This window comes from Falco biarmicus, chromosome 4 (genome assembly GCF_023638135.1).
Source record: "Falco biarmicus isolate bFalBia1 chromosome 4, bFalBia1.pri, whole genome shotgun sequence".
NCBI classification, from domain to species: domain Eukaryota; kingdom Metazoa; phylum Chordata; class Aves; order Falconiformes; family Falconidae; genus Falco; species Falco biarmicus.
This window is the reverse complement of record NC_079291.1, coordinates 13,617,733-13,645,713: the sequence shown is the minus strand read 5'-3', so window position 1 is coordinate 13,645,713 and position 27,981 is coordinate 13,617,733. Positions and strand designations below refer to the sequence as shown.

Here is a 27,981-nt window from a genome sequence, read left to right as displayed (position 1 = left end):
AAACAAGTCTCATAAAACACAATTCAAGAACAAGTATGACTTACCCTGACAACAACGTAAACCCAACTTCTCTTTTTATCTTAATACAAAGAATGTATCAAGGGTTCTGATCAATGTTTAATTTCCACAGTGTCATGTCAGCTGAAGAGAGTTCAGTTTTGCAGAGTGACACTGGACAACAGTACCTGTTCACAGCCTCAAGCTTTAGCAGTTTGTTCCCTAAAGAACCCTAGCTTGCAGTCCATTATTGTCAACACAAGATTCACTCATGTAGTTAAGGGACAGAAAAGTGACATTTGAACTAGACATTTTACATATGCAGTTTTTCCTACAGTGGGTCATTTACCTCAAACTCCTGATGGTTCCATGAGATAACATTAGCACTACCAAGTTCTCTGTCGATATTAAATGCTCTCATCTCAGACTCAAGAGTATCTCTCAGTTCTTCCCGTGTTTTGAAGTTCCAAATCAAGTTCGATCTAGCATGATCCTGAAGAAATCTAAGAAGGGAGTTACATAGCTTAAACCCCTCAAAACATTTTCTGAAAGGCAGACAAGACTCAGCTGGCAAGCTACAGAATATTCTCATTAGTGGACCTTTATTAGAAGGCACTGAGTAGTGGTCTCTAGTTTGTTACGTAATTATGGTTGTTCACTTGTATAGTATTTCCAGCCATGGAGGTCAGCCTAGATTAAAGTATGCCTGTTGTCATCCCTTTTAGCTCAATTTGTTATCTGCATACAGTTTATGACCAGGAGACATGCAAGCTATTTGTTATATCTGCCAGTAAGGGCCTCAAGGGCACAATAACCCAGGGCAGCAGACAGGCCCATACCATGCGTATGCTTTCAACAAAAAAAGTAGTTCATACAGGAAAAAATAGAATTTGACATCTCAAGTGTCACAAGACAGCCAGTGGACAATCTTCAGTAGAAGTTACAAAACAGCCTTTGGATCCACAGAGTGGCTGAGAGCAGCACTTTAATACTGGAAGTTTAGGAACGTGCAAGTCTTCCTTTCTTACAACACTTGTGCAGAATGGACTGTATTTGACCTTTAGAAACGTTAAGCACCAAATCGAACAGCTGAAGTTCAAGGAATTTCCTCAAGCTTCCTTTCAGAGTTTGTTGAATAGTCAAGCTTTAATTAGTCCATTTACCTTAAGACACCTAACCAAAGTAAAGCGATAGTAACTTTTTTCAAATGGAAACTTACAGTTGTAAGTTGTAAACTTTGACAGTTGTAAGAACTCACAGGCAAGCCAGCTGCATTTAGTAGCTTACAGGTTGATGCACCAACACACTACAATAATTTTCAGTGCTACTTTGCTTAGCCTCCAACATCATGCAGATCTGCACCTGTAGTTTCTTATTCACTCTTCCTTTTGAGTCAAGGGAAAAAAGGATGTATTTTGATAACATTTGAGAAAATTTCCAAATCCCCCCCCTTTCCTAAACACAAGCTAAATCCTTAAGAACACCTTAGGATTTATTTTTTCCCAAGTTCCTATTATGAAGCACTTGCATTGTTTCAAGGCAGGCAGAAATTGGAATCAAGCCACAGCAACTCAGAAGATACTAACAAAAATCATAACCCCATCAACCACATTAATCTTAATATTTTACCTGTAATAGAAGAGATCCCAGTTTGCTTCTATTTTTATCCTTTGGCGTCGTTTCCTTAATATCACTGGCTTTTGAATAATGTTCTGCAAAAGAGCCGAATTTAGGAAGACAGTAGAAACATATTCCCCATTTTCCCCTTTTAAAATAAAAAGCTGGAGCTTTTTACTGCTTCAAAAGCCACACTAAGTTAAGCCTCATTAAGGTGGTCTCCCTTCTAGCAAGTAGTAGCAATACACTTTCACAAGTGTTATTTATGCCAAGTTAAATCATGCCAGAGAAACTTTCAGCTGTTTAACAAGTCATTAATTTAGAAGCAAGTTATCCCTGAGGAAAACTTAGTTCCCAATACCATAAGCACTCATCAGCTCCAAAGCTGATGGAAGAGGGGAATCCCACAAAACAAGAATGCTTTGCTCTTGAAAGGAACTAGCCATAGATCAAGTCGCAGAAATTAGTCACAAACCTGACTTGGCCACCGAAAGGTTCCCTAGTATGATCAAGCATGAAAATCAGTGTTATACTCTACATAAGGTACCACATGCAAGCAGAAGTCTAAGCAACATAATGCACACAAGTGGCAGAGAATACAGACTCACCATATTGTTTCTGTCCTGATTGTGATTGAGAGTTGGAAGAAAAAGAAAAGGTACGTTTAACAAGCCACAGCCACTGAAGTAATTCAAAGTGTTAATACCAAACTTGCTACTATTTTTTCCAAGCTACACTTGCATACATTTACTCTGAAATTAAACAGCTCAGAACTCCAGACAGAAAAATGATTGTTTAAACTCAGTATTTAGACAAGATATTTAAAGTGCAATCTGCTCTTCCACCGTTTTCTCCATTTCTCCATTAATATTTTGTTTTGAACCTAGTTCATTGTTATTCCAGAAATACTACCTGTCAATATCCTGCACCACAGGCTACAAACTTGAGCTAGATTTTACCAAGTTCACGTTTCCTTAAATTAAAGCTTATTGCTACATCAGATCAAGCACAAAGACAGACATTTCCAACACCCTTGCATTGCTCTTTTCATCCTTCCTTGCATATATAATAGTTTCATTTCCAGAACACACAAAACAACTTTTAGTCTCCTGACTAAGCCTGAAGGTAAACAGCTCATAATGCAAAAAGTTTGTCAAACTGAACACAACAATAAAATCAGAAGAAAAAGGAGACCAACAGTAAGAACTCAAGCAGTGCTTGGGCTATCCTATTATAATATCAGATCAAACCAGTCACTTATCACTCCTGTCTTAACCGTGGTTTCATGTATAGTCTTATGTTGCAATTTAAGTACTGAGAGACCTATATTAAAGGTAATACTAAGCTTCTTCAAGCACGTTCCATAGCTAAAAATCGAGCTAGCACAAAGTACGTAATTTTGGATGCAAAGAGCATTCATAGTTTCTTCCAGATGTAGTTTAAAAACTGGTTTTGCCACATTTCAAGGAATTTACTATTCTCCTGTATAATTATCTTGGAAGAAATACACATAAGCTGCAGTCCAGTTTGATAAGGTTGGCTAAACCAAGAACAAGCAAAAGGTTAATGCATATACTGAAGGAATCCATTTGCCTGCTTTACATCCTCCCTGGAATTCATTTCTAACTCAAGATGAAGAGTGGTAAGAGGTAGAGAGTTTGCGAAAAGGAAGCAGAACTATGAAGTTTTTCACATTTCTACACTTTATTATTGTCAAACTTGCCTCTGATTTCATGGGACTTGTAGGTGTTCCTCTCTACACTTAGTCAAGTTGCTGTAACAAAGTTCCAAATACTTTTACCTCTTTTTGAGCTATGCCCATTCTGTCTCTCCAGTGCATCAAGACTAGATCCACCTTCTCTTTGGCAAATTTCTCAACTTCCTTTGCAGCTTTTCCAGCCAGTCTCTGCCACTCCGGTACTTTATTAAACTTGCCATACTGATCCTGCAGAACAGATCTTATCAGTTATTTGCAGTTGCAGGTCTATCATGTTGGATGCAGGTCAATGCAACAGTTAAGTATCTGTTTTTAGAAAAGTCACTAAAACTGTGCATCTGTACAATGGAAGAGGTAAGACAGCGGCATTTACTCACACTTGCAATTTTTAAGTTATCTCTAACATGCATCCTATCAGCATCTTTTTCAGGAACAGGATCAGCACTGTCAAGGTATGCCAGCAAACCTGGTGGCTAGAAACATTTAAAACCAGCGTAAACACACATGTGGTTAATTGAACAGAAAACATCATATTACATAACAAGTTCATTTCTTTAAATTAGCGATTTCAAAAAAGAATTTATATTCTACTCTAAAGCAAGTATATAAAGCCACCGCAGCTTTTTGCTTTTATCTGTGAAATGTCACCATACTCGAAAGAACCCTTCAACAGAGGTACATGATTAGCTTCCATACAGCAGAGCTCTTGCCTATATCCCATTTCTTAAAGGAGTACTTAATGAAGCTAAGGACTGCAGGGAGAAGAGTTGATCCCACAACAACATTGAGAGGGATGAATACTGTAGTACTAGAATCTGTCCATATCTGATATGGACCGAATGTTGCATGTGACATTAGAGATGAGATAGTTTCATTTTACTAAGCCTTCCAGAAGATAGTAACCAATATCAGGCCAGTTCGCTCTGCTAAAAGTGAACTACCATTTTTAATGTAAAAGTTGGTATTTCTCCAGATTTAACAAATCCTTACAACACTATCTGAGCTAGTTTCACTCAAGTAACTTAAGCAAGAATCTTTCAGGAGGCTGTAAGGGTGAAAGAACATAAGAACTATCAGCCAATATATAAATTTAACTACAATATAAGCAGTTGGACAAGCATGGAAGTGGAGACAGAACTGTGGCCTTAAGTTTCTAATGCTTAGTGCCAGTAAAAAATCATGTTTATTATGTCTCCCACATTTTTTTCCTTTTAACAAAAAAAAGCAATCAGACACCTTATTTTTAAGTTTTGTGTCGTACACTATTTTTCAAAGTAGCAGGAAAGTAACAGAGTACTTTAAGAATTCAAGATGTTTTCTACTAGCCATCAGCATCCTTTAAACAGCAGATGCCAACCTGGTGATTTTCCAGGCTAGCCTTCCCCCTTGGATGGAAAAGGGGTTAGTGTTACTATATAGACTACCCCAAGTTTCCCAGTACTGCAGGCTCTCCAATTTTATTCTTTCCCTACTCTGTATCACATTTTTACTCACCAAAATACGTTTCAACAAATTCATAGCAGTTTTGTTCTCAGCTGTCCAGAGGCCAACCAAATGTCTACTTAACTGCCTGAAAAAAGCCATTGAAATCAATAAACTGCAGGTTAGTATTTTAAACAGCTTGTTAAACCACTAAACTGACACCCTTACCATGCTGGTGAAATGAAGATGAGCAAGAGCTTCATGCTCTTGAGTGAGTAAGAGCAAAAAGCATTATGTTGTTCCAGTTCAAGTATATGCTTAGCATGCTTTACAGTGTTGCCCTTAGGAAGTTCCAGTGAAGTTAGTGGAACAGTAGCAGTACATGCTTTTTGATCTAGACCTCAAAAGAACACTTGAGCAATAGAGCAGAAAATAATCATCAAATAATCAAATGAAAGTTTATCCAGTGAATCTTAAGTTAAGGTTAAAGGGTCTAGAAGCCATCAAGAACTGTTAACTGCCCTACTTGAAGCTCTTAACACCCATTATTGGCCATGAAAACCTCTTTGGGAGCCTGCCTTCTACACCAACTGACATTTTTTGCCAGAATTTGTCACTACAGTTCTACTACACTGAACTGAAGCATTGCTTACAAACAGCTCATAAGTAGTAGCTCCAAACAGAACTAGTATGACAGAAGGCTTCACACTAGCTCCCCCTTGGACGACAGAGGCAACAAGTTCCATTTGCCACTACATTGCTTTGCAACTCTTTAGGCACTTCAGGAACATGCACCCAGACCTTCTATAATCTTGTATTTCAGTGGAAATAATTGAATTATCACTCATCCTCCCCAGTATACCCTCAGGCCCGCTACCAAAACGCAAGTTTTACAGACTGCTAAATTCAGGGAATGATTTCTGCACGAGGAGACTTCTCTCTGGCAGGTTGAATGAGTCTAAGTGCATGCAAGATGCCAAAGGTGTGCAAACCAGGATTTATACAGTTGTAAAATACAAGTTAAACCTTTATACACGTTCCAGACATTCTACTTGCCTTTTCTTTCCCTGAATGTTTTCAGACAAGAATAAAAAACTAAACTTGAGCCTTTAACGAATAACCAACCCATGTCCCATTCTGGAAAAAAGTAATTTAAAAAAAAAAAATCAAACATTTATTAAGTGGCTGCAGTCTCAGCTGAAGCTTGCTCTCCTTAAACATACCAGCTGCTGAAAAAAGTATTTTCCTGAAGAACTTCAGGATTTCTTCCCTGATCTCCTGATGTTTCTAACATTAGCTAGGCCATTACTTAAGACTTTTTAAACATGATATAGCAAGTGACACAGACATACCTATTTGTAAGCATCCTCTGATCTGTGCTTATTGTAAACATAGCAGTGTGCAAATGACGAGGTAAGGCACCTTCACTGAGGGCAAGATCTTGCATTTTGGTAGCAATCTCTTTGTCTCCTTCCTTTGGAAACAGGGCAAGATGATTACTAAAGAAAGAATCTTAGTTAAGCTGCTTTTACCTTAAGCCTACAGTTCCAAGGCCTTCCTGACTATCAGTTATATCAGCTAATATCCAAAAGCCAGACACTATAGTATGACACGCTTTAAGTGCCAGTTCTGAACAGCAACTGATCAAAGTTGTAGTAAAGCCACAGACCTGACAATCTGTAGTTATATCTGAGGACAGTAATTGGACAGGATAAGACGTAAGCCTCTCATCACAGATCAGGAGGTTGGTTGTACATTTACAAGTACCACTTCTATACTGTTTAACCCTAATTTGCAATTGCAGAGAACGACAGCCACAAGTAACTGCTTGTTGCTTGTCAAGTGTAACCATTTAAGAATAACTGTTTAAACAGCCACATGGATAAGATTGTCACTCAGTTGAGATACATTAGTTGCAATAAGTAATTAAGAAAAAGCTTTCCCTGCGTTTTTACTTGCCCATGGCCCACCATAGTTCAAGTGACAGGTGTTAAACAGCATAGAAACTTTTAGCTAACATTATCAGTTATATCAATGGAAACTTGAAGATTTATGATACCTCTATTTCAAGTGTTCATTCACTTCCATTCCAAGAAAGTACTAGATGCATTTCAAATGCATGAGCCATTGTGATACACAATGAGGCACTAAGTTAAGCCCTGAATTTCAACACAGGAAGTGTCAAGAGTCAGTTAGCAAGGTCACCCTGCAACAATCATGAGCAGCCCTTAAGTAGTATGGACTTAGCCCATAGATCGTGTGGTATGAAAACTAACAAAGCCAAATCATCCTTTGCTGAAGCAGAAAGAGCAAGAACAGGCACTGACATCACTCGTCTGCTCTGGGACTGTACTACCTGTTAATTCCAGTCCCATTCTGTCTGGCAATGCATCCCAGGAAATACGGCCTCTCCTCAAGAGACCCTCTTTAACATGCAGGAGAAGTCTGGTGGCTCTGAAGCATGTGACTGAGCTACATACAACACCAACAGCCACCTCTTGACTGCAGTATGAAAACACACACTACCTAATGTCCCAACTCACATGCCTTCCAAACCCCCAAGTGGAAGATAAAGCAAATTGCTGTATTAAACCACACACAATTAAGCCAGTGTTCTGTTCCTCCCCCCAACCCCCTGCAAGAAGCTAATATAACAAACAACTTCTGGTAAGTAACTGCAGGTCTGAAATAGACAATACATATTTTAATAGGCTAGCCCAGATAACACTGATAAAGTCTCACCTCTATTATTGCCTTCATTACTAAACCTGCTCCTTTGACAATTGCCATGGAAGGGTGCTAAAATAGAACATTGACAAATAGTTACCCAAGTGCAAAATCTGAGGATTAGATCATCTGTGATTCAGTTTCCTTAATGCATTTACACAGCTGTTCTACCTCCAGTTTTGGGCAAAAGGTTAGTATTCCAGTTTTGTGAAAGCTAGCACCAGGAAGAGCTCCTACAGTATGCCTATCAACAAGAATCTCTCATGCGACTATCAGATCGACTTCTTGGCACTGAACAGCAGTATATACCAAAGAAGCTGGTATAATGCTGGGAAAACTGACAAGCTGATTCGGAACAAGGAGCTTACCGTTTTTAGAGAAAATTAGCATTTGCATTTTAGCTAAAAATCCTAGAACTCTTACAGGTTTACTAATGAAGAGGATGTTACTCTTGTTTTGCAACCCTTTCAACTCTCATTTACTGTGAAAGAAATTAAAAGGCGGCAAATGCTCCCAATGAGAGAAAAATCTGTGCATCTGCTCAATCTAGCTTAATATTTAACTGGTACTTTAAAATGTTTCTAGGAACAAGTCTTAGGCAGTCTATTCTACAATTTGGCATATCATTCACTATAGAATAACCACCTCAATCTGATATATGAAGATAAGGCAACAGGTCACTAAAAAACTGACCAAGGTAGAAAAGGTTTACACACATTAACCAGCTGAACAGTAGACAAATTTGTCATTCAGGAGAACAAGCAAGTTCATGCTCGCTGACTACCTAAGGCCTCTAAGAATAATAACAAATTATGAAATCTTACCTGAAAGAGCTTAAATAGCGTTCTTCCATTAGATGCCACCATTTCCAACAACATGTCAAACTGCTGCCCCTCAGTAGTCTCACTATATGGAGCACATAGGGCAAATGTCAGGAAGTCCAGAAGCGAACTAATTACTAGGGCACCTGTCCCATGATCCTGAAATTAGGAAGACAGGTATGTAATACAGATAGTGTTCTCTCCTGCCCAACAGTATTCATGTAAGTTTTATTCAGTACTCATGATGCTGAAGGTGCTCTTCCCTGTAATACCACAAAATACTCTGCAAAGAAAAATTACAAGTTTACAATATGCCATTACTCTGAGTATGGCAATACTCTGGTAAAGTACTGGCTCCTAGAGCATATTGGAGACTATATATATTGGAGACCTCATATATCAGTGTGCTGCAAATTACTTTTTCTGGTTTTAATCCCCTAAGTACCAGTTTACACTATCCTTTTGGCTAAAAGGACCCGGTTTCCATGTTAAACATGACAACTTTTGTTGCATGACACGTTCTGCAGCATAGACAGCTACATTCTAACCTGTCAAGATCCAAAGGTGTTTAGAACAAACCTCAGTGCCAGACACAGCTCTATTTTCTGCACTTCAATTACAGGTACAAATACATTCAATGATATATCCAAGTATGACAGCAGTGTTTCCATAGCAATTTGGAAAAGCACTTGAAGCTGTTTTCAAAATTTGACTTACCACATGGGAATTGAATTTCTCCAGGAGGTTTTCTAGAAACTTCTTTGAAGAAAGAAGGGAAGCTTTGTTCAGCTGCTCCTGCCTCAAGTCATAGTCATCATGCATGGGCTGTAAAAAAAGTATTCAGTATGTAGTCACATTTCAACCCTGAGCTCATAACAGCCGTAGTCCAAAAGCCACGCTCTGAACCCATAAAAAGCACATCCTACTTAAAATTCAGTAGGAAATCACTGTACCATAGGTTATTTCATGTCTGAGCACACTGCAAGTTGAAAGACAGTCCCTGCTTCTACATCTTTCAGTAGATTGAAGTTCATCCCAAAGTTGCAGAATCTGCAATTTAATACTTACACACATAAGAGCACAAAGCATGTCAATAGAGGCATGAGTTACTCCATCATTGTTCCTTTTGAGGGCTTTCACAACCTTCACTCCTAATCGTTCTCGAAATCTTTTGAAAGGAAAGGAAAAAATTAGAGGAAACAGAAATCTTAGTTTTAAGATAAAAGTCCAACCAAGACCAAAACTGACCTGCTCCCACTGCATTTGGCAAGCCAGGACCTTGACATCTACATATATATGAGATTCCTTGGTAGGAAAACACTAATATTGACTTCACTGTTAACAACGTGCACAGAGCATGCTCACCAAAACAAAGATATTTCTGTAGTTATGTGATAGTGAGCAATTTTTCTGCTTTCTTATGTCGTCCAGTTAAGACACAAACTCCAAGTAGCCTGTACTTACTGTAGGAGTACAAGTCTGCTTCCTAACATCACGTTTTATCTTGCATTGAACTCAAGATAGTAATGGCATCAACATTCTTTAAGAATGAAGAACCACCTACTTCAAGGACAGATGAAGGTGCATTTTAGAAGTTTTTCCACTAGGAAAAACATTAAACCATTTTTGACTCAAGGCAGAGAGTATGCAGCAAAGGATAGCTTTACATACTAATGATCATTTGGGATTTTCAACTTGTGTTAAAGCCTGATGACAGCCTCATACTACTAGAAGCAAACAAACATGTACAGATTCTTCTAGGCTTTTTCAAAAGTGAGGCTTAACTCCCAACTCTCAGTTTTAAAAATAAGACATCAAAAGCGTAAGAGTTGTTTTCACCTACTACTTCCAAGCTTGAAGAGACTTCTCACTTACTTTGGAAGCTGAGTAAAGGCAAGGAAGCCCGCTTTTGAAGCCACTAGTCGTCTTACTGCTTGGAATTGGCTTTCAAGCTCTGCATTAGATGCTGCAATATCTCCCTCTTGTGAAAGCAATGCTGTTATGGCATTATTAATTAGTTTCTCCTTGTTTTCTGAGAACAGACCCTGGGGTTAAGAAATAACAATTATTAATACCTTTATGGATTAACAACATCTTAAGAGGATGGACACAGGACTTATTCTTACATCTTGTGTAACTGCATGTAGTACCCCGCTGTATGAAATGTTAGCATTGAACCTGAACACAGCATCTGCAAAGTTACCATCTGGAAGAAGACATAATAGAAGTTAAGTGCACAGTACCTGACTAAATATCTGGATGCTTTAAAGAGTACTATAAAACCAGGTAATATGCGTTAGCTTACTTGGAGGAGCAGCCAAAAACCTCAGATGAAGGCTCTCTACTTCTTCATCTACAGGCATACTAAGTAATCCCCAGCGCTGGCCTTTGTGTGTGGAGGTCATTTTCACACAAACATCTCTATTACCAGAAGCTCTCACTCCATCTAACAAGCTAGCCAGGAGAGAATCTCTAGGTTGGGAGAAGGAAATATAAATACAATTTAAAGCAATGCCAGAGAATCAAGGTAAGAAAAACAGGCAAAAAAAAATTCAAATATAGAACGAAAGACAGCAATGCTTTGAATCTCTTACCAACACTAGTGCAAATAGCTACACCTCTGGAAGAAATCATTAACTTTCAAGCATTCCTTTAGTCACTGTAAGACTAGAGCTGCCTTACACCCAGTATAGCCAGCTGCAGCCTTCCACTAAAGGGATCAACTCTAGATTATCTGTTAATGAGTTACAAATGTTGCAAGCCACTTCATCCCTCTGCCTTCTGCAAAACCTCACTTGGCAGGATTAGACTATGTTACAACTGCAAGTGCACTCAGGGACTATTCAGTTGGTTGTTTTAAATAGAATCAACTAAGGCTATCCCAAGCAGACAGCACAGCTCAAAGGATTTACAGCCTTCACATTTCTGTATCACCTACATTGTGCTTTCTTTCCTTGTGTCAGATATACTGCTTAACCAAGTTCAACATACACAGAACAACACTGCTTAGGAGAAACGGGCTGCATCTAACTGTTCAACACCCTTACATATTCATCAGAAAACTTCTGGATGGATTTCCTTAAGTTGGGATGAAGGTAAATCGAAGAGATTTAGATCCCTACAAATCTTGATTTTTAAGTAGCAGACCACTAGAATAGCAAGGCTTTGAGTTAACACTTACAAGGGTCAGAGTTTATGGAAGCTGAGAAAACAGAAGTACTACAATGCCAACTTCCATCTGAATTTATAACCCACAGGAGCTCCAGTTACCTTTCTGTTGAAGAGTATTTCCGAATTTGTCCTTTGATAAATTCAATGGTAAAAAGCTGAGGATTTTCATAGTCGCATACTATTGCAAATACCTAAAAGTAAGAAATAAGGGTCACACAAAGTGGAGTTATTTATCTAGCCTACAAATTAAGGCCATCTTATGTATACTATCAAATGCCTACTATTATCATCTTAGTACCACTTCTTCCAATAGAAACTGTAAAAGAAAGGCTGCTCCTTACCTCACATAAAGGTTTCAAAGTTGCAATGTTATAAGTAGCTGGATCCCGCTCAACTAAGCAAGCTTCTGTAAGAGCTAGTACTCTTTTCACAGGTTCCTTAAAGAAGAAAAAAAAAGGCATGTTAAGTGCTAAGTACTCTCTTTCCTAAGAGGAACCAAGTAGGTCTAGTTCAATACCCTTACCAAGTGTCTAGGTGTTATTTTTTGAACAACAAACTCTGCTAAAGATGTTACAGATTCATCATTGCTGTATTTTCCAAAGCGTAGATTCAAGTACTGCTCAAATTCTAGGGATTCTTTCCTTATCCGCAGAGAGATACCTATGAAGTTGCCAGCATGCTCTATTGCACTTTTGATAATTTCCTCCCTCTGCTCAGATGCAAACAGGTGCTGCAAATTTTGACAAGAAAAAAAGCAGGTGAAAAATATGGTATAGCTCAAGAAGTCAGTTCCATAAATAATCCTCCACTATATACCCTACAGCAGACAATCGACCCAACAGCAGCCAATCTTCCAGCAGCTGGGCGTGACTTTGATAAGTGCATGGTATAAAGAGAGGAGCTAATTATTACACAAGAGATCCACTATTAGTTCACATTTGCCTTTCGGGGAAAAAAAAAAATATCTATAGCAGCTACTCCTGCTGCCATTAAAGGTCTGCACGACCTGCCTGTCCACCCCTGGCAACAGAACCTGACAGCCTGGCAGGAATGAGGAGCCAGGAACCACAGTGGTAGCCCTAGCTGCTGTCTCTAAGGGCTGCTATCCAGCCCGGCTAGGCAAGGTTAGGACAGATCTAGAGGATCCATTATATATTGCTAGTTTTATGCAAGAGAAAAGCATGCTGCAGTATGTAAGACATGGAAACCCTGATCTAGAGAACACAGTCCTATCTTGTTCATAGTGACAGAGATAGCTGTATTTACATTGGTAACTGTAAGTTAATTCCTGTAAGAATTACTATGCTGCTTGCAGTGTAGCACACAGAAACCCTTTTAAGATTGAAACCAGCATTACACCACAGTATTTCCCAAGCAAAGCTGCTGAGTATCAGATCACAGGCCTAAAAAGAAAACATCACCATTGATCAATATATTTCTGCATAAAATCCCTCCATTAGTCAAATAGATTAGCAACACTACCTGTCACTTTTGTAGCTTTGAGAAATGTCAGGAAACTCCCATGTTCACATTACTTTCTTATTCACTATCCCATATAAATAACTAGGCATTTTATGCTCAGTAGTTTTTAAACATGCAATAAGCAAAAAAAACCAAAAACACCCTAACACATTGCTCTCAAAAGTTTTTAAAACCTCTTTTTTTACAGGAAATTAGTTAAAACTTGTCCACAAGCCTTGAGGCTCCACAGCTGAGTTCCAAAGACATGCATACTTGTATGTTCAAATTATGCTGAATCCTCATTATTTAACATGCAGCTTAAACATCCTAAGCACCATACCAAGACGTTTTGGTTTAGTACTCACCAATCTACTAAATCCTCCGTAGAGGATACAGAAGCCTCCCTGATAGCCAGCAATATCAACAAAGCCTTCAATGTTTCTGTAGTCATAGGAGCACAGGACTTTATTTGTTGCAGGATCAATTTGGTCAATACCTCCAGGAGTCACTTCCAGAATCACAGGTTTCCTTGAATCACTCCAGTGATGTTTATAGCAGTTATACCTCTGCAGAGAGAGCTACTTTTAGACATCTACACACACTCCTTTACTACACAGCAATAGCTCTTTTCCCATCTAGTAAGCAGTGTGGGTGTAAAGTTCAAAAAAATTAAATCATTTTCCTTAATGCTCCTATCTATGTTAAGAACACTATGAATCAAAGGAAAGTAGCTGTCAACTGACAAGGAAGTCATCGCTTAAACAATGCATTTTGAAGTGAGAACAGCAATCCCAAAACAGCCACTCCAAAAGGGAGTAAGTTTCTTCCACTGCAGATTGTCTACTCTCAGACTACACGTGCTGTGGTTAGACAAGGAAATAGCTATTGCATCAGATACTGTTACTCAGCTAATCAAACTAAAGTAAACCTATCACTACAGTGCAAATTTTTCATCTCCTGCAGTCATACTCCATTACAAATACAGACAATGAAACCACCAAAAGTTAGAGATCTATTCTAAACTACAGCAAGGCAAAAGGGACCCCCATATTCCAGCAACATTACTAGACTGATCAATTAAGATTTATTCTATACAATGCTTCAAGTTACATTAAGTGCTATCCTCTGTGACCAGAAGACATAACACCAAATATAAAGTCCAGCTCTGTGTGCTTTGCTTGTTACCATATTACCAAGATACATTAAATGGCAATCTTGTCTTTAATTTGTCGTACAGAAATCCTCCTGGAAAACAATATTCCCACATCAAGTGTTCAAGATGCTACACAGAAAACTATTTAGTTAGAAAGTGAAGTGCTGGAAGTAGTAAACATTGAATAATGAAAACTTATGTTTTTCTTCTTTCTTCTCTCCAAGTAAGAGCTCCACAAGGCAAAGCCCTTTATTTGAGAGTAACATTCAGAGTATTCAAGTGTACCACCATAAGGCTCAGGTCAAGTGAAGAAAACTCAAATATTCCACTGTTGAAAAGGTTCCCATTGTTTTTTAACAAACTTCTTTTTTTTTTTTCAAAGCAAGACTTCAGATTCAAATTTACAACAGCTATTTTAGGTAGTATATTTAGCATAATATACATGAACAAAGTAGAAGTTTAGGTCTTTAGATCATTTCATTAAACTGCACATGATGCAGACAAGCCAGACACTTACCCGTCCTGTGATTTTTCCTTCTGAGAAGTCTGTCCTGAATCTCTGTTTTTTAAAAAAGTTAACCATGAGTGAATGCAAATATGATAGCAAATCCATGCAGGAAGTCTATGTTTAAGCTGACCCTGTTTTAAGAAACTCAAACTAAGCCTCCTTGAAAGCTCACCACTCCACTGCAGTTTAATACATTCAGTATTTCTAATTTTACTCAATATTTAAGAATCATACACTAGTTGCTGCAACTGACACTAGATCAAGTCATTAAGATAACAGCCTAAGACAACTTGCTTTCATACTTTTTATATAAGGAAAGAAAACTTATTAAGCTACCACAAAATGTAATGATAGCCAAGAAAAAAATTCTTACCAGTGCCTCTGTAAGGAGTTCTGTTCTGTGCTCTGTGGAAAACTTAAGTGTTTCAGACTTTTTTCCACTCCCTTTGCGAAAAGTGAGACTAAATTCTGTTCCTTGTCCTTTTCCAACAGGAGAAATGCTACAGATATCTCCATAAGGCCACTAGACAATTGAAAGTAATTAGGTTATACTGTTAGTAATTTTAAAGCTACATCTCATCTACTCAAAACCCCTTAGTACCTATAACAACCGAGTTACTGTAATGAGACAATAGCTAGCAGTCTACGTGACAGCCTTAGCTTGAACTTCCTATTTGATACTCTGCAAAGTAAATAAACGTCCCAGCTCCCTTCAGGGACATAGCCTTACAGTGATCAAACTTAGCCCCATTCATTCGGAACAGCACACCCAGAAGCAAACTACTACTTATTAGCCAATAAAGACAAACTGCCTAGAAGTACAAAACCCACTGGATATTCATAGAGTTAGTAAAGGCAACACCAGCTTTCTGTTATGTGTACTTTTGTAACTGCTGCCATACCTTCTGGCTTTGCCAAGATCTTGTCAGACTAGGTAGCTTCTAAAGACTGAATACCACTGTTCACTCTGAATAATGAACGCAAGTCAGAAATCAACTTTAAAAATGGTAGTTACCTGATTTGTAACTTCTAGTGTGTTGGGATTGTATGTGGTGATGGCATGGGTTCCAACTGAAAAGACTCGTTTATATCTAGAATACAGAAGAGAGTTAGTTTCTCCAGAAGTCACAAAAAATCCCCACTGAACTGCAAAAATTATGTTTAGAGGCTATATAGAAATTATTGGTAGGAAATTGATATAGTTTTCTTTGGTTTTAGTTTGCAATTTGCCCTTGTAATACGTTAAGCTCCTCTTCTTAATATATCAATAAAAGGGACGTACAAGTTAAATACTACTAAATATATTTCTTCACGCATAACTTTGCCCTACCATTTTCCATTATTACTCAAATTAGTGCAAGTTCAAACTCATCTGGGCCAGTAATGGCTTATCTAGGAATTAAGAAGTGCTTATTTTCTTCAAAACTTAGAAAAATCTGTACTATTGAAGCGACCTGCCACCTTAAATTTGTTTAATCTGTTTGAAAAACCTATTTGTTTTTCCATGTAGTTAAATTTTCTTTATTTAGGATGCAGATCAAGAAGTCATAGTAATGAAGCATAACATTTGAAGTTACTCTGGCTGCTAATAATTCCACTATATTCAGCTTGTCAAAAAATGCTCCAGTTCTTAGATCATAACAAAATCCTCTGACCAAAATCAACTGCTCCCTCTCCTCATGTTACACAATTTAGGTAGGTATTCTTGTTTATGCTGTGCTAAAGAACTTTTCACAAGTAATAAAGCACTTTATTACTTGCATAAGGTTTTGTTTACTCACTTAACATACTACAGAGCTTCACAGTGCTTTGTGGCAGAATAAGGATCTGCCATGATCACACACAATTGAAGAACATCTGCCAAACATTACAGCCCCTTCTTTTTCTTCCCTCATGCTCAAGCCAGCACTTCAATATCTAAGAAGCATATTTATTATCCAGCATTCTTAATATGTGATGCAACAAGGAAAGCAAGAAAGAAGAGCAGATTTACTGAGTTACCGTTTCCTTCATCTTGTCTCCCTAGGCAACTTCAGAAAATCCAAGTCTTGTTGCGTGAACAGAGGAGACTACCAAGTCAGTTCTTAGATGCAGCCTAAACATATTCTTGCCCAGAACTTCACCTTTAAATATGTAAGAAGGTATTTATACCTTCAGGCCGTGAAGATTCTACTGTCAATTATCTCAAATTACACTGAAGTACAGTCTAACACCAGGCTGTTTTAAGAAGAATATGAAGCAAATGTGCTCTTCCTAGTAAAAAGGCTATTATTGCCTATTCACTAGTTTCTCTGAAGCACTGTAGAAGTCAAAAGTTACATTTTTTAAATTAATATGAACCTGCTAGCCAAGTTTTATACCATCACACTTAAGAGAAGGACAGTGTTCATTAATTTTACAGAACTACAGACTGACACTGGAGCATTATCATCTGCACTACTAGAAAATACTTCTCATATTTTCTGCCATGTACCCAGCCCTCATTCAGCAGTGGGATAAATCATACAAATATTCAAAGTGATTCAGGCCGGTTTAGCACTACACATTAAGGTCCTGCTTTTTATGTTGTTCGCAGATTATACTGAGAATGTGTAACTATGATCTGAGTGGAATTAGGAATTCTTATATATATGTATAGGAATATATAGAAGCTTACTACAAGCCATATAAGCTTCTGCTGCAACACAAGACAACTACTCACTAGATATGCCTTTCCCCTCATTATGTGAAAAGTGCCATTGAGTTTTTAAACTAAGCCTCCGATTTAGTCTTTAGACTTAGTTTGAAGTTCCGCAAGACTTCATAGTTTATCAGAATGTTGCCATCAGACTTCAAGATCATACTACTCTAACTTCAGCAGCTTGCATCACATAGCAACAGGCTCTTTAATGGAAGGCATTGGGCAAATGAAGAAATCAGAGTTTATGTATTTGATTTTCACCAGGTAGCTCTTATCACATGCACGCTAGATTTGCACATATGCCTTAGAAACTTCAAATAGAGGCACCTGGTATTGTCTGCTGGGCAACAGAAGGATTAAAAGGGACAAACAGTTCTAATGTTATACCCCACATCACTACTCTTATTATTACTAAAGGAAACAGTTTATTTACCCATGCCCACACTAATTCAAATGCATGGAACTTAACTCAGGTAAGAATCTACACAAGTATTAGCTAGAATTCTAATGAGGTAAAATTAAATATTAAGCTATTTATTTCAGGTCAATCAAGAATCTGTCTGGGCAGAGGAAAGATTGTCCTCAGACAACTGCTCAGTCTAGTCTGGACTCTCAACTACCCAGGGCTGTAATTTTTGCTGACAAAGGCAAGAAGCTTTTTGATTAGACACTGAAACAATCTCATAGTTCTTCAAAGCACAATCGAGAAAGATCTGTGGCTGCCACTCCCTGCAATCCCATCCTCCTTTCCTTCCCAGCATTCCCAGTCTTTGATAGGAAGAATTCATTAAGTATCTATCAGCATACAGCCAACAAAGAGCGCCAGTTTCAACTTACTGGACAAACAGATTTAGACATCACCTCTTACTAAAATAAAGCAGTAGTCATGCTCCTGAGGTGTAGAAAACGTACCCTCTTTGCTCTGTTGATGTTTAGGTAGCAAGGAAAAATCCCAGTTCCACAGTGCTACTATGCATGTGAGAAGGAACAATGGGTAAGGATACCAAAGAAATTCCTATGAAGCCTTAAAAAGTATGCGTAACAGCTGATTTCAAACACTGTGTGACAGATGCCAGTTATGATAATTTAATGGATAGTTTTATTAGAAGTTCCCTAAATTTTACAGTCAGAAGCATCACTGAAAATTCATTATTAGATCCAAGACCCCCATTAGGGATGAAGTTTATTTCTATTAACAGAAGTCTTTAAAATCTCAGTAGTTTAATAGATAATCTATTAGACAACATGTTAAGTGTATGTGTGAACTAGCAAGCCTCAGCTATTAAAGTCTGTAAGACACTACTCCTCCAAGACCCTGTTCTGAGAAGCATTTCCACTTCAAAACTGGTGCTTTATGTATTAGTTCAAGAGACTGAGAAGCTATGTCAGGTGGCCCATTTCTGAGCTACACTGAAGTGTGGGAACATGTGCAGAGGAAGGCTAAAATTAAGCGTTTAAATCCAAATTGGTTCTAGTGTAGGTACATTCTGTTCAGAGATTGAGCATCAGGAGCCTTTAGTTCAATTTTCATCCATCAATATATGAACTACGCAGTTAAATCCAATAATGGAGAAGAGTCATGTCTCGCACTTTAAAAAAAACGCCAAACTCGAAACTACTTACTTTCCCCTCCATGAATGTTTTGTTGTGTAGAAACAAGCAAGATCTCTGTTTTCTCTGATTATATTCATTCTGTGCCAAGACCTGAAAACAAAAGAGACATCCTGTTAGTACCCACGATTTTCATTTAAAACCAATGTTCACTAATCATCAATATGCTTCAAGACAGAAAGACTTCGTTTTTAAACATTCAAGTCATTGCTTGGTCAATTCCACACAAAATAATATTAGGAATACTTAGGTTTATCAAGCAATGCACAGACTAAGTTGCACATGGAGTTCAACATGAAATTGTTTCCCCACTGATTTTGTTACACTAGTTACTCTAACAGTACCAGGTTACAGTAATTTACACCCCACTATTTGCCATATTATTTCAATCACTATTTTTGCTGCACCTTCACACATTCAAATTCAATTAAATTCTATATCCTTTCAAGAATGCTTAACTCCTGGAAATTGTGTAATATTCTGAAATATGTGTAATAAAAAAACCTGAGTACCCTGACTCCACAACTCCAGCTAAGCTGTATTCCTATTGCAATTTTTAAATACACAGCAAGGAAAAACCTGGACACATGTAACAGGTTATTTTCCAGTCTGAGATGGAATCTGAAGTTGAGAAGTTTACTTACTAGCTAAGAATTATGGCTGAAGAGCTAAGTACCCTTTCTCTACTTTAAAAGCTTAAGGAATCCCACCAATAACATCCTGACATGCCTATTTCACACACGAATACCTATTCTCTAAGAATTTAGTAAAACTTGCCCTTAACTGCCTGACTAGATCACTGCCTTAGGAGCTCTAAGTTCCAAGGAATGCTTCTGAACACTACACACAACCTTCCATGAGTAAAATGGATGCATGTTGAGTTGCTTTTCCTTTTCACTTTGCTTTATTACATATACAAGGCACTTAAGTAGACATACCCTAACTAAGCTGCAAGAGCAAAGCTGTCACTCAAGCTTACTGCTACAGCATTGGTTTTATTTCCGAATGTGTCAAAACAAGTTCCCCTGCTCCTGACTGCAGACTGGTACTACTCTCAGGATCACACCCTTAAATGTGGTAGCATCCCCAAAACATCACACACAAACTAATGTGCAAGAATTCATATTCATAGCTTGCCTGAAGCAACACTAAAGTAATCCAATCCCAGTCAGCACCCCACTAAAAGTTAGACTACAACTCCAGTTATCTTTATACATTCAGCTAACCACTTGGTTTGGCAAAGGAAGATCTCTCATTTTAGGACGGATGACCTGTAACATTAGCTCATTGCTAATTTCTACCCTCTGCAACTTCAGGCTATTTTCTTTCTGGGCAGAGACTGTAGCAGTTATGTAGTCACAAACATGAAGAATGGATAGCCTGACTGAAATGAACTTGAGAATTCCTTCCCTCGGGTGAAAAACCAGCACAACCATCACTACCTACTGAAAAGAACTTGTGGTACTGCCTCTGGAAAAAAAGAGAAAAGCAGTATTTACGTATTTCAATGACTCAATCTTCGAGTCACGTTTTCAGAGTTAATATCCCACTGACTTGTGACAAGCTAAATTCTCTAAATCCGGTTTTTGGAAATAAAATTTCATGAGGGTAAGATATCCAACAGCATTATTCCTGAAGTTCTCCATTTTGCTCAGTTATAAGAACTATACTGTATTATTATTGCCACAGATAAGCATCAGAACAGTACACTGTTCAAACTACACAGATCTTACTGTATAGTAGGACACTTTAGATCTGATGTGTTTTAAAGTTATTTTTCAGAATGAAGAGCCAGATACTGTTGCAGCACTCTCCAAACGAGCCGGCTGCAACAAGGTCTTTCACCATCTCATATCAACACACTCTTCACACCAGTCCCTCTGCTGCCTTCTCCCTGTCTCGCTTCATCCAGGGCCTGCTCTCTCTTGCTTCTTCCTCGGCTGCTCTCTCTTCATTGTCTCTCAACCACTTAACAGAACCAGCCACAGCTGCACCTCATCTACATCGGCCAACGCGCCGCCCCTGAAACCCACAGCTGTATACTATCAATGTTAATTAACCCAGCTTCATTCCTCTACAAGATACTCAATCTTCATACCTCCCTTTTTAAGCCATTTTCTTGACATTGACTAATGTATTAATAAAAATAAAAGGTTTATAAGACTAGTCCACTAAGTTTGGGATTATAAGATCTATTTATCTGTAATTCCAGTTTCACCAATACCGGTCCTCTGACCAGCTCTATTAAATCTCCCAGACCTGAACACCACCTGCTTTAGAGTATTTAAAGCAGGATGTTTTCACACTTGCAAACATCTTAACAATACTGAACCAAGAAACACTCATTTATGAACTACTAGCAGCTTCCATTAATTTTAGCACCACTATCTACGATTCAGACTACTGACACATGAAGTATTGTACATGCAGTGGAACTGACAAATTCACCACAATGCTTTTCTGTTTAGATTAAAACTACTAAAGTCACTAAGCTTTGATGCTTCACTCACTGTGCTTCTGGACAGTGATTGTAACTATCTCTCCCACTGAGAAGACTAGCACAGAGGCAATACATGCCAAAACCTAATAACAATTAATTCTTGTACACATCTTCCCGCAGTTTGAGAACAAGGCTAACAATAGCCCAGTGTTCTGAGCTGCTATGTTGAAGTCCAGCAATCATTTTTCAGTTGTCCTTGGTTCTGCAGCAAGAGCAAGATAAAATAGTTCATGACAAAGACATTTTAGAAGAAACCAAGAAGTTACCTTCCTTCACTCATTCTGGCAGAATCAATGTGGCATCACTTTTACTATACTCTCTACAGTATGATACACTGTAATTTTATTACCTGAGACAGTGCAACCACTGACTTTGCAGAGCACATCAGGTTTTATGATTAATCAAGTTTAGCCATATTGCCAGTGTAAGCTATAGCAGCCTGCTTAGTCCTATCAATTTCCAAAAACAATAGAACATTGTCACTTTTACATCTTCTTCCTGTATTAAGAAAACATTTTAAAACTTTACTGACTTCACAAAAATTGAGTTATATTCTTTACTTCACTCATAAAAGTATCCAGAGTAAGACCCCAATTTTTATTATCATCTTAGTGTCCTGAGGTAACCAATAATAGAAAATAACTTCAGATGTTATTTCAAACATTTTACAGCACAACCATTGGATATCCCCATACTCACGACTCTCAAAGGCTTAATACTAGAGAAACACCTGTTTCAGTTGTTCTACTTCCATTGCAGTAGAGGCAACAAGTACTTTGAAAGGAGCAGTTTATAGACATGTTTCATCTGGTTGAGAGAGAGTGCAAGCATGCTGAATGCAAAGTAGTCAAGTAATCTGAAGTTCCTGCAGGCAAAACATTGTCTACAATTCACAACTTCTATTGGGAGCTTAACTAAAGCACTCCCCTAATACCTGGATATTTTAATTAGCTTTTTCATAGACAGAAGTTCAGCAATACTCTCCAATTTGGTTCATGTGGTACCGTAAGCAGCAATGAAACAACTTTTTGGGGAAAGAGTTGAAACCACATTTTCTACTTACCACATGTGCTACACATACCAGAAGTAGGAACCCCTAAAATTAAAGGGCCTGAACTACTGCCAGCTACCTGAATAGGTATATTATACAAGCTGTGTTCAACTTGCGTTCACTTTTCTGGGATTTCACTTTCTTCAGACAAAATTATCATGTGGGAAAACAGAAGCTATTTCAGGAAACAGAAACAAGTCAGTCTCAAAGTAACACTTGCAGAGTTAGAAACAAAGCTGTGACCTTGGAGGCATCAAGCCAACAGGCATAGCTGTAATTATACATAAGTGTCCCTTAGTTTAAATAAAGTCAGAAGTCTGAACATGGGTTCAAAGTTTAGAGCAGAATTCAGTTTGACTTTTTTTCCTGATCATATTATTCCTCTACAATTACAAAGCTTCCGTATGTTTCACAGAAGGTTTGCCTTATGCTGCAGTAGCACTTCAGAGCCCCACATAGGATTATTATTCTCTTCCACTGGGGGAGGAGGAAGAGAAATGCTGATTAGAAACAGAGATTTCTTGCGGGAAAGAGGAAGAGAAATGCCGATAAACTCACATTTCTTTTTTTTAAAAAAAATCTTATTCTAGCAAGGTTAAAATACAAGGTAAAGTTCCTGGAAAGTCTATACTACACAGAGACAGACACTCAGATCAAGCTCAAGTGTGTCTTTTCTGAGAGAGCAAAGCCATACCAGTAAGATAAACCCAGGGACCAACTGGAAAGAGAGTAAAGCACTGAAAAAAGCCCCAAGGTTCTGTTAATCTGTGGTTCTACATACCTACCTTTCAGCTTAGAGGTCTGGAGCCTGATTTCCAGTCATCTACTCATCTGTAGCTTTAAAAGCGTTATTTAAATAAATGAGTTTTTCTGCACCAAAATGTTTTAGCTGTCTAGGTTTCATCTGCTTCTTCCACTGCTGTGTGCACCAACTGGCAGAGTTTTGCCTCAGACAGATGCTTTCTAACAAACACTAAACTTTTCCCCTATTCCCTAAACAGTACTCTTAAAGCACTACAGCCCAATTAGCTGTGGAAACCCAGATTTCTTGATCTGTTGTGCAGAAACTCACAGCCCTTTTTCTAAGAGTAGAAAGAGTTGAGATCCACCAGATCCTTAGAAGAGGATTCGTGCAGCCTGCCTCATTGCTGCCTTTAGTTGGTCCAGGATGCAGACAGGCTGAGAATTTCAACTTTACTACTACCAGAAATGATGCTGATGACAGTAGTATCCATCCTTCATCTGACTGTTCAGTTTCCCCCACTGAGGACTGGTATCTTCCATGCTTGTTATTTCTCTTTTCCGTCTACATTAGCATTCTGCTGTACCAATGAACCAATCTGATTCACCAGCTAGACAGGTGAATATCAGAACAAAAAGGTTCATTTACTAATCAGGGAAAAGAAAAAAGTCATCCTTTCAGACATAGTTTAACCTTACTGTAATATTTCCTCAGAATATTGCTCTACTTTAAGTTTTATTAATGAGGTAGGACAATTGTTATGGGTTTTTTTGGCATAAGAGTAGTTTTTTTGGAAGCAAATTGAGAGGTTAAACAGTTGAGGTTAACACTTCCAAGACACAGTTGAATGCCAGCTGAAGGATTACTTTATTAATTCACTAATCTTCATTTACTGAGGCTCAAACACAAGTTAAAAGAAAAGTTATTTGCTCAGTCTGAAGCACAGATTGGCCCTTAAGACCAATACCCAGCATACCACTTAAAATCTGGAAGTGCTCAGTGATTCAGTCCCTCAGGACAATATGTGTTTGGAAACTGTGAAAAATACCACATGACCCCCAGAGGAGCAAGTGATACATAAGAAACAAAGTCTTTTTAGAACTGTACTCCAGCAAGGCTGAAATACAAGATAAAGTTCCTGGAAAGACTATATTACACAGGGACAGATACTCAGGTCTGAGTCTCCAAACACTTAGAAATCTGTTGCAATTGGGGGGAGGGGGGAAGAGTCAGTAATAATGGAAAGGAGTCTCATTTCTGGTTAAGAGTTCTGGCACTTGGTTGCCTATAGCAGGCTGGGATTAGACCAAGACGCATATCTACAAACTGAAGCAGGCTAGAGCCAAGCATAGTTTTTACATCTATAATACCGGTCCTGTTACACGGCAGACTGTCTGAACAGCATCTTCTTAAGTCAATTCCAAGATGTATCTTGAGTCACTGGCAGTTCCTTCAACAGCCTTCTTCCTTTTCTACATATCTCACTACATGCAAGTGGCCTATGTAGGCAACCTTCTAATAATCAAGAAGAGGCTTCAGCTTCTGGTAACTTGAGTTCCAAAACAAGGAATATTTTCTTAAATACAGTATTATTTAATCAGTACTAAGTAACAGGAAACAAAGCAGCTATCTACTCAGCTTCACCTTCTCAGACTGACTGCCGTAGATCTTATTTGTGAAAGGACACAAGAGAAAAAGGGAAAATACATTTCAATTAACTTCAAAAGCAGCCACAGAGCTGAGAATAAGTGCATTAATAGCAATACTCCAAATAAACTTATATGCCCGTTTCCCCCAAGCAGCATGCTCAAACATTCCTTTGGCCTAAGGGCACTAAGCTGAAAGAAACACACACATCCTCAAACAAAATTTGTACAGTCCAGTGCTTGGCCCTCAGTACAGGTACAGCTACCAAAAGGTGCATGCTCCACACCACCCGACAGGGAAATCTATCCTGAACACTGTTGGCAGCTCACTGCAGACAGAAAACCATTCAGCATGCCTACCTGCTTTGACTGTCAGAAAACAAAAAGCAAGTGAAAAAGCATCCATCAGAGAAATCAAAAAACTGTTTGAAAAATAAGCACGTTAAGGGTAGCTTTTCTGAAAGATACATTTGGTTCTGTTCATGCTTTCCAGGCATACTATTACCACTCAAAAAAGAAATAAAATGTCATCTCTGTGACAGCAAGTCTCCTCCTCACCTCTCCCACTCTTCATAAATTATTTCCCAAAGCATCTCATGATAAGTATATTTTCATCTGAGGCCAGGAGGAGAAAATATAACACATCTTTTCTGAACGGACACGCTAGTACTCATGTGGGAAAGAGGACAAATTCTGCCCCACGGCTAAAAAAGCTGCATCAGGTGCAGAGCACGTTCAGTGAAGCACCAGCCAGGCTGTGGATAGAGTAAAGCCCAGATTCTCCTCTGCTGGGAGATGCAGGAAGAGAAGGGCTTGAGAATGGCTCGTAATAAAACAGGTGCCGCACCTAGGGATCCCGGCCGCCCCGGCCGGCTGCTCCCGCCCCGCGGCCCTCGCCCCCCCGCCCGCGGCAGCGCCTGCCCCCAGGCACACAGCGCGCTGCCTCCCGCCCTGCCCCCGCTCCCCACGCAGCCCCGGCAGCCTGGCGCGTCCCCCGGCCTCAAGCGGCACCTCGGTGCCAGCGGTCCCGCCTGAGGCTGAGGAAGGAGGCAGCGGCCGCCACCGCCTCCTCACCTCCCCCGCCGCTGAGATTTACCTGGCCGGGGAGCCTGCGCCGCCCGGACCTGCCCCCACCAGCACCGCGCTTCCCGCCGCTGCCGGCAATAAGGGTGAAGGGCCACCGAGAGGAGCCCTCGCCCCTCGCCCTCCACCTGGCCAGGCAGCAGCCGCTACACCTCTCCAGCTCCCTCAGAGCCTGGCTCTGGAGGCCGCCATCTTAGCTCCGGCAGCAAGACCGCCCTCTCGACGCAGTCGCCGTCAAGCCCGGGGCCGTCACGGGACGCGGTCAGCTGATATACTGCCTCCCGCGGCCGCGCTGGCCCGGCCCGCCCCACCGCCTCGCCTGGCTTCCTTCCTCCCGCCCCTTGCCCCCTGCCCTGCCGGGAACCGGGGCGGGGGGAGCGTGGGGTGGCTCCGTGCGCAGGCGCGAAGGCGCTGGGTGCCGCCTCCCGTCACCGCGGGCCCCGGGGAGGGGGGAGGGAGGAGCGGGGAGCGGGGCCCGCAGGGGGCGGGCTCTAGCTCGAGCGTGGCGGGAGCGGGCGCGGGAGGAGAGAGGTTGGGGCAGTGCCTGGGGCTGTGGCGGTGGCGTGTCGCCTGAGGCGGGCTGGGGGGTTGCCCGGCGCCCTGGGTGGCTCAGCTCGTCGTCTTGCTCTCTGTTGTATTTTAACAAGAGTTTAGTCTGTCTAGACTAGGTCAACTAGTTTGGGGCTAGTTGGCGGTTTCCTGAGCGCCCGGCTCCTGGAGACTTGTGATTGTGTAGCGCTGGGAGAATGGACATCTCCAGCACCGCCAGGTTTCCGAGCCTTCGGCATCCTGCTACTGCATTTTTGAGGCCTGGTACTGGTTTTAGGCTCATCACAGAAGTATGTATCTAATGAGAGAAGTGCTTTAATTGCATACAAAATGTTGCTAACCTGCCATCTCCTGTTAGAGAATGTACATCATCAGGGCATGAAAGGCACATTGAACAGTCAAAAAGCAAAGTATGCTTTTAAGTTATGCGTATTATTTGTGTGGTTGTAAAAATGTTAAATCCCTTATTAATGTTGCTGAAGCACTGATTTAGGTGGTTGCCTAGCCACCATCGGAAGTTGTTACAGGACTTTTCAAGCTCTCTGTTGACTTCCCATATTCTGTACCAAACATAAGATTTCCCAGAGATGTTATAAACTACAGCAGCATTGTAACAGCTTGCCACCATCTTATTAAAATGCCTAGATTGACATAAATATTTTGAAATGTGACTCAGAAGAACACGTGAGCTTACCATGCCTTTCCTGTAAAGTAGTGCTTTTAAAGTCTGCAGATGAGAGAAATGAGGAACAGATCGTAACTGCAGCTAATTATTTTGGAGAAAAAATAAGATTAAAATCACAGGCCGTATGTTGCTATTTTTTAATATCATATAAACTACCCTTCATCTCTTACATTTTACATAAGATATTTAAATACTAATAAGTCATTCTTTTGATAACTCTAGTCCTCTGAATCTGGGTCACCATTGTAAAATAGTGCTAATGGGAAAATAACATTACTTATGGGAAGCTGATAAATTACTTTTGGTCACAGAACTGAGGGGGAAAAAAGATTTCATGTTTTATTAACATACTAGGAATTGCAGAAATGCAATTTCAGAAGGAGGTGATATGATTCAGAAGAGTTTCTTTGGCTGAGTGCATGGAAGAGGTTTTGGGAGGGGTTTGGAGAGATTTTTTTCTGTTCTTGATGAGCTGGCTTGGAGAATTTTTTTATTCAGAAGGGTTGTATTTTGTATTAATACTTTTTTTGTGTTGCTAATATAGGTGGGTAAAACAACAAGCGAAGCAACAGCTTGTTAGATGTTTATTACTTGAGAACGAAGAATGATATTTGCATAATGAAATTGATGTAACTAGGAATCAATGTTTTCATAGCCAGATTTTAATTAGACAACATAGATTGTATTTCAGCATATTTATTTTGGTCAAGCTAGTATTTCAGTAATAAACTATGTGTTTACCTGTTTGTTTTACTTTATGAACTACCACTATTTTTGGATATGATTTTGTGTAAGTAGCGATATTAACTTTGGTTTATAATGCAGAAAAATGATAAAAGG

At 39.4% G+C, this 27,981-nt stretch overlaps 1 protein-coding gene and 1 long non-coding RNA gene across 3 annotated transcripts in view; one reads left to right on the top strand and one right to left on the bottom strand.

The window, feature by feature from the left end:
- The window catches only part of DNAJC13 (DnaJ heat shock protein family (Hsp40) member C13), a 55,399-nt gene extending 29,285 nt beyond the window's left edge, over window positions 1-26,114 (bottom strand). Inside the window, exons 1-23 of one of the 2 annotated variants that reach the window (XM_056336257.1) lie at window positions 25,921-26,114; window positions 18,898-18,978; window positions 15,610-15,685; window positions 14,968-15,117; window positions 14,604-14,645; window positions 13,299-13,499; window positions 11,996-12,202; window positions 11,814-11,909; window positions 11,572-11,663; window positions 10,607-10,773; window positions 10,428-10,507; window positions 10,177-10,346; window positions 9,370-9,469; window positions 9,019-9,126; window positions 8,305-8,460; window positions 7,496-7,552; window positions 6,106-6,227; window positions 4,826-4,901; window positions 3,709-3,804; window positions 3,416-3,559; window positions 2,223-2,237; window positions 1,627-1,709; window positions 347-500 (exon numbers count right to left, since the gene is read on the bottom strand). In XM_056336257.1, coding sequence (XP_056192232.1) covers window positions 347-500; window positions 1,627-1,709; window positions 2,223-2,237; window positions 3,416-3,559; window positions 3,709-3,804; window positions 4,826-4,901; window positions 6,106-6,227; window positions 7,496-7,552; window positions 8,305-8,460; window positions 9,019-9,126; window positions 9,370-9,469; window positions 10,177-10,346; window positions 10,428-10,507; window positions 10,607-10,773; window positions 11,572-11,663; window positions 11,814-11,909; window positions 11,996-12,202; window positions 13,299-13,499; window positions 14,604-14,645; window positions 14,968-15,117; window positions 15,610-15,685; window positions 18,898-18,965 — 2,460 coding nt within the window. In that variant the 5' untranslated portion in view covers window positions 18,966-18,978; window positions 25,921-26,114. The remainder of the gene's footprint in view (window positions 1-346; window positions 501-1,626; window positions 1,710-2,222; window positions 2,238-3,415; window positions 3,560-3,708; window positions 3,805-4,825; window positions 4,902-6,105; window positions 6,228-7,495; window positions 7,553-8,304; window positions 8,461-9,018; window positions 9,127-9,369; window positions 9,470-10,176; window positions 10,347-10,427; window positions 10,508-10,606; window positions 10,774-11,571; window positions 11,664-11,813; window positions 11,910-11,995; window positions 12,203-13,298; window positions 13,500-14,603; window positions 14,646-14,967; window positions 15,118-15,609; window positions 15,686-18,897; window positions 18,979-25,920) is intronic. The other variant, XM_056336258.1, reaches the window with a different exon arrangement.
- Window positions 26,115-26,316: 202 nt separating this feature from the next.
- Window positions 26,317-27,981, top strand: part of LOC130148091 (uncharacterized) — a 29,260-nt gene continuing 27,595 nt past the window's right edge. Inside the window, exon 1 of the long non-coding RNA XR_008821468.1 lies at window positions 26,317-26,746. This is a non-coding gene — a long non-coding RNA (uncharacterized LOC130148091). The remainder of the gene's footprint in view (window positions 26,747-27,981) is intronic.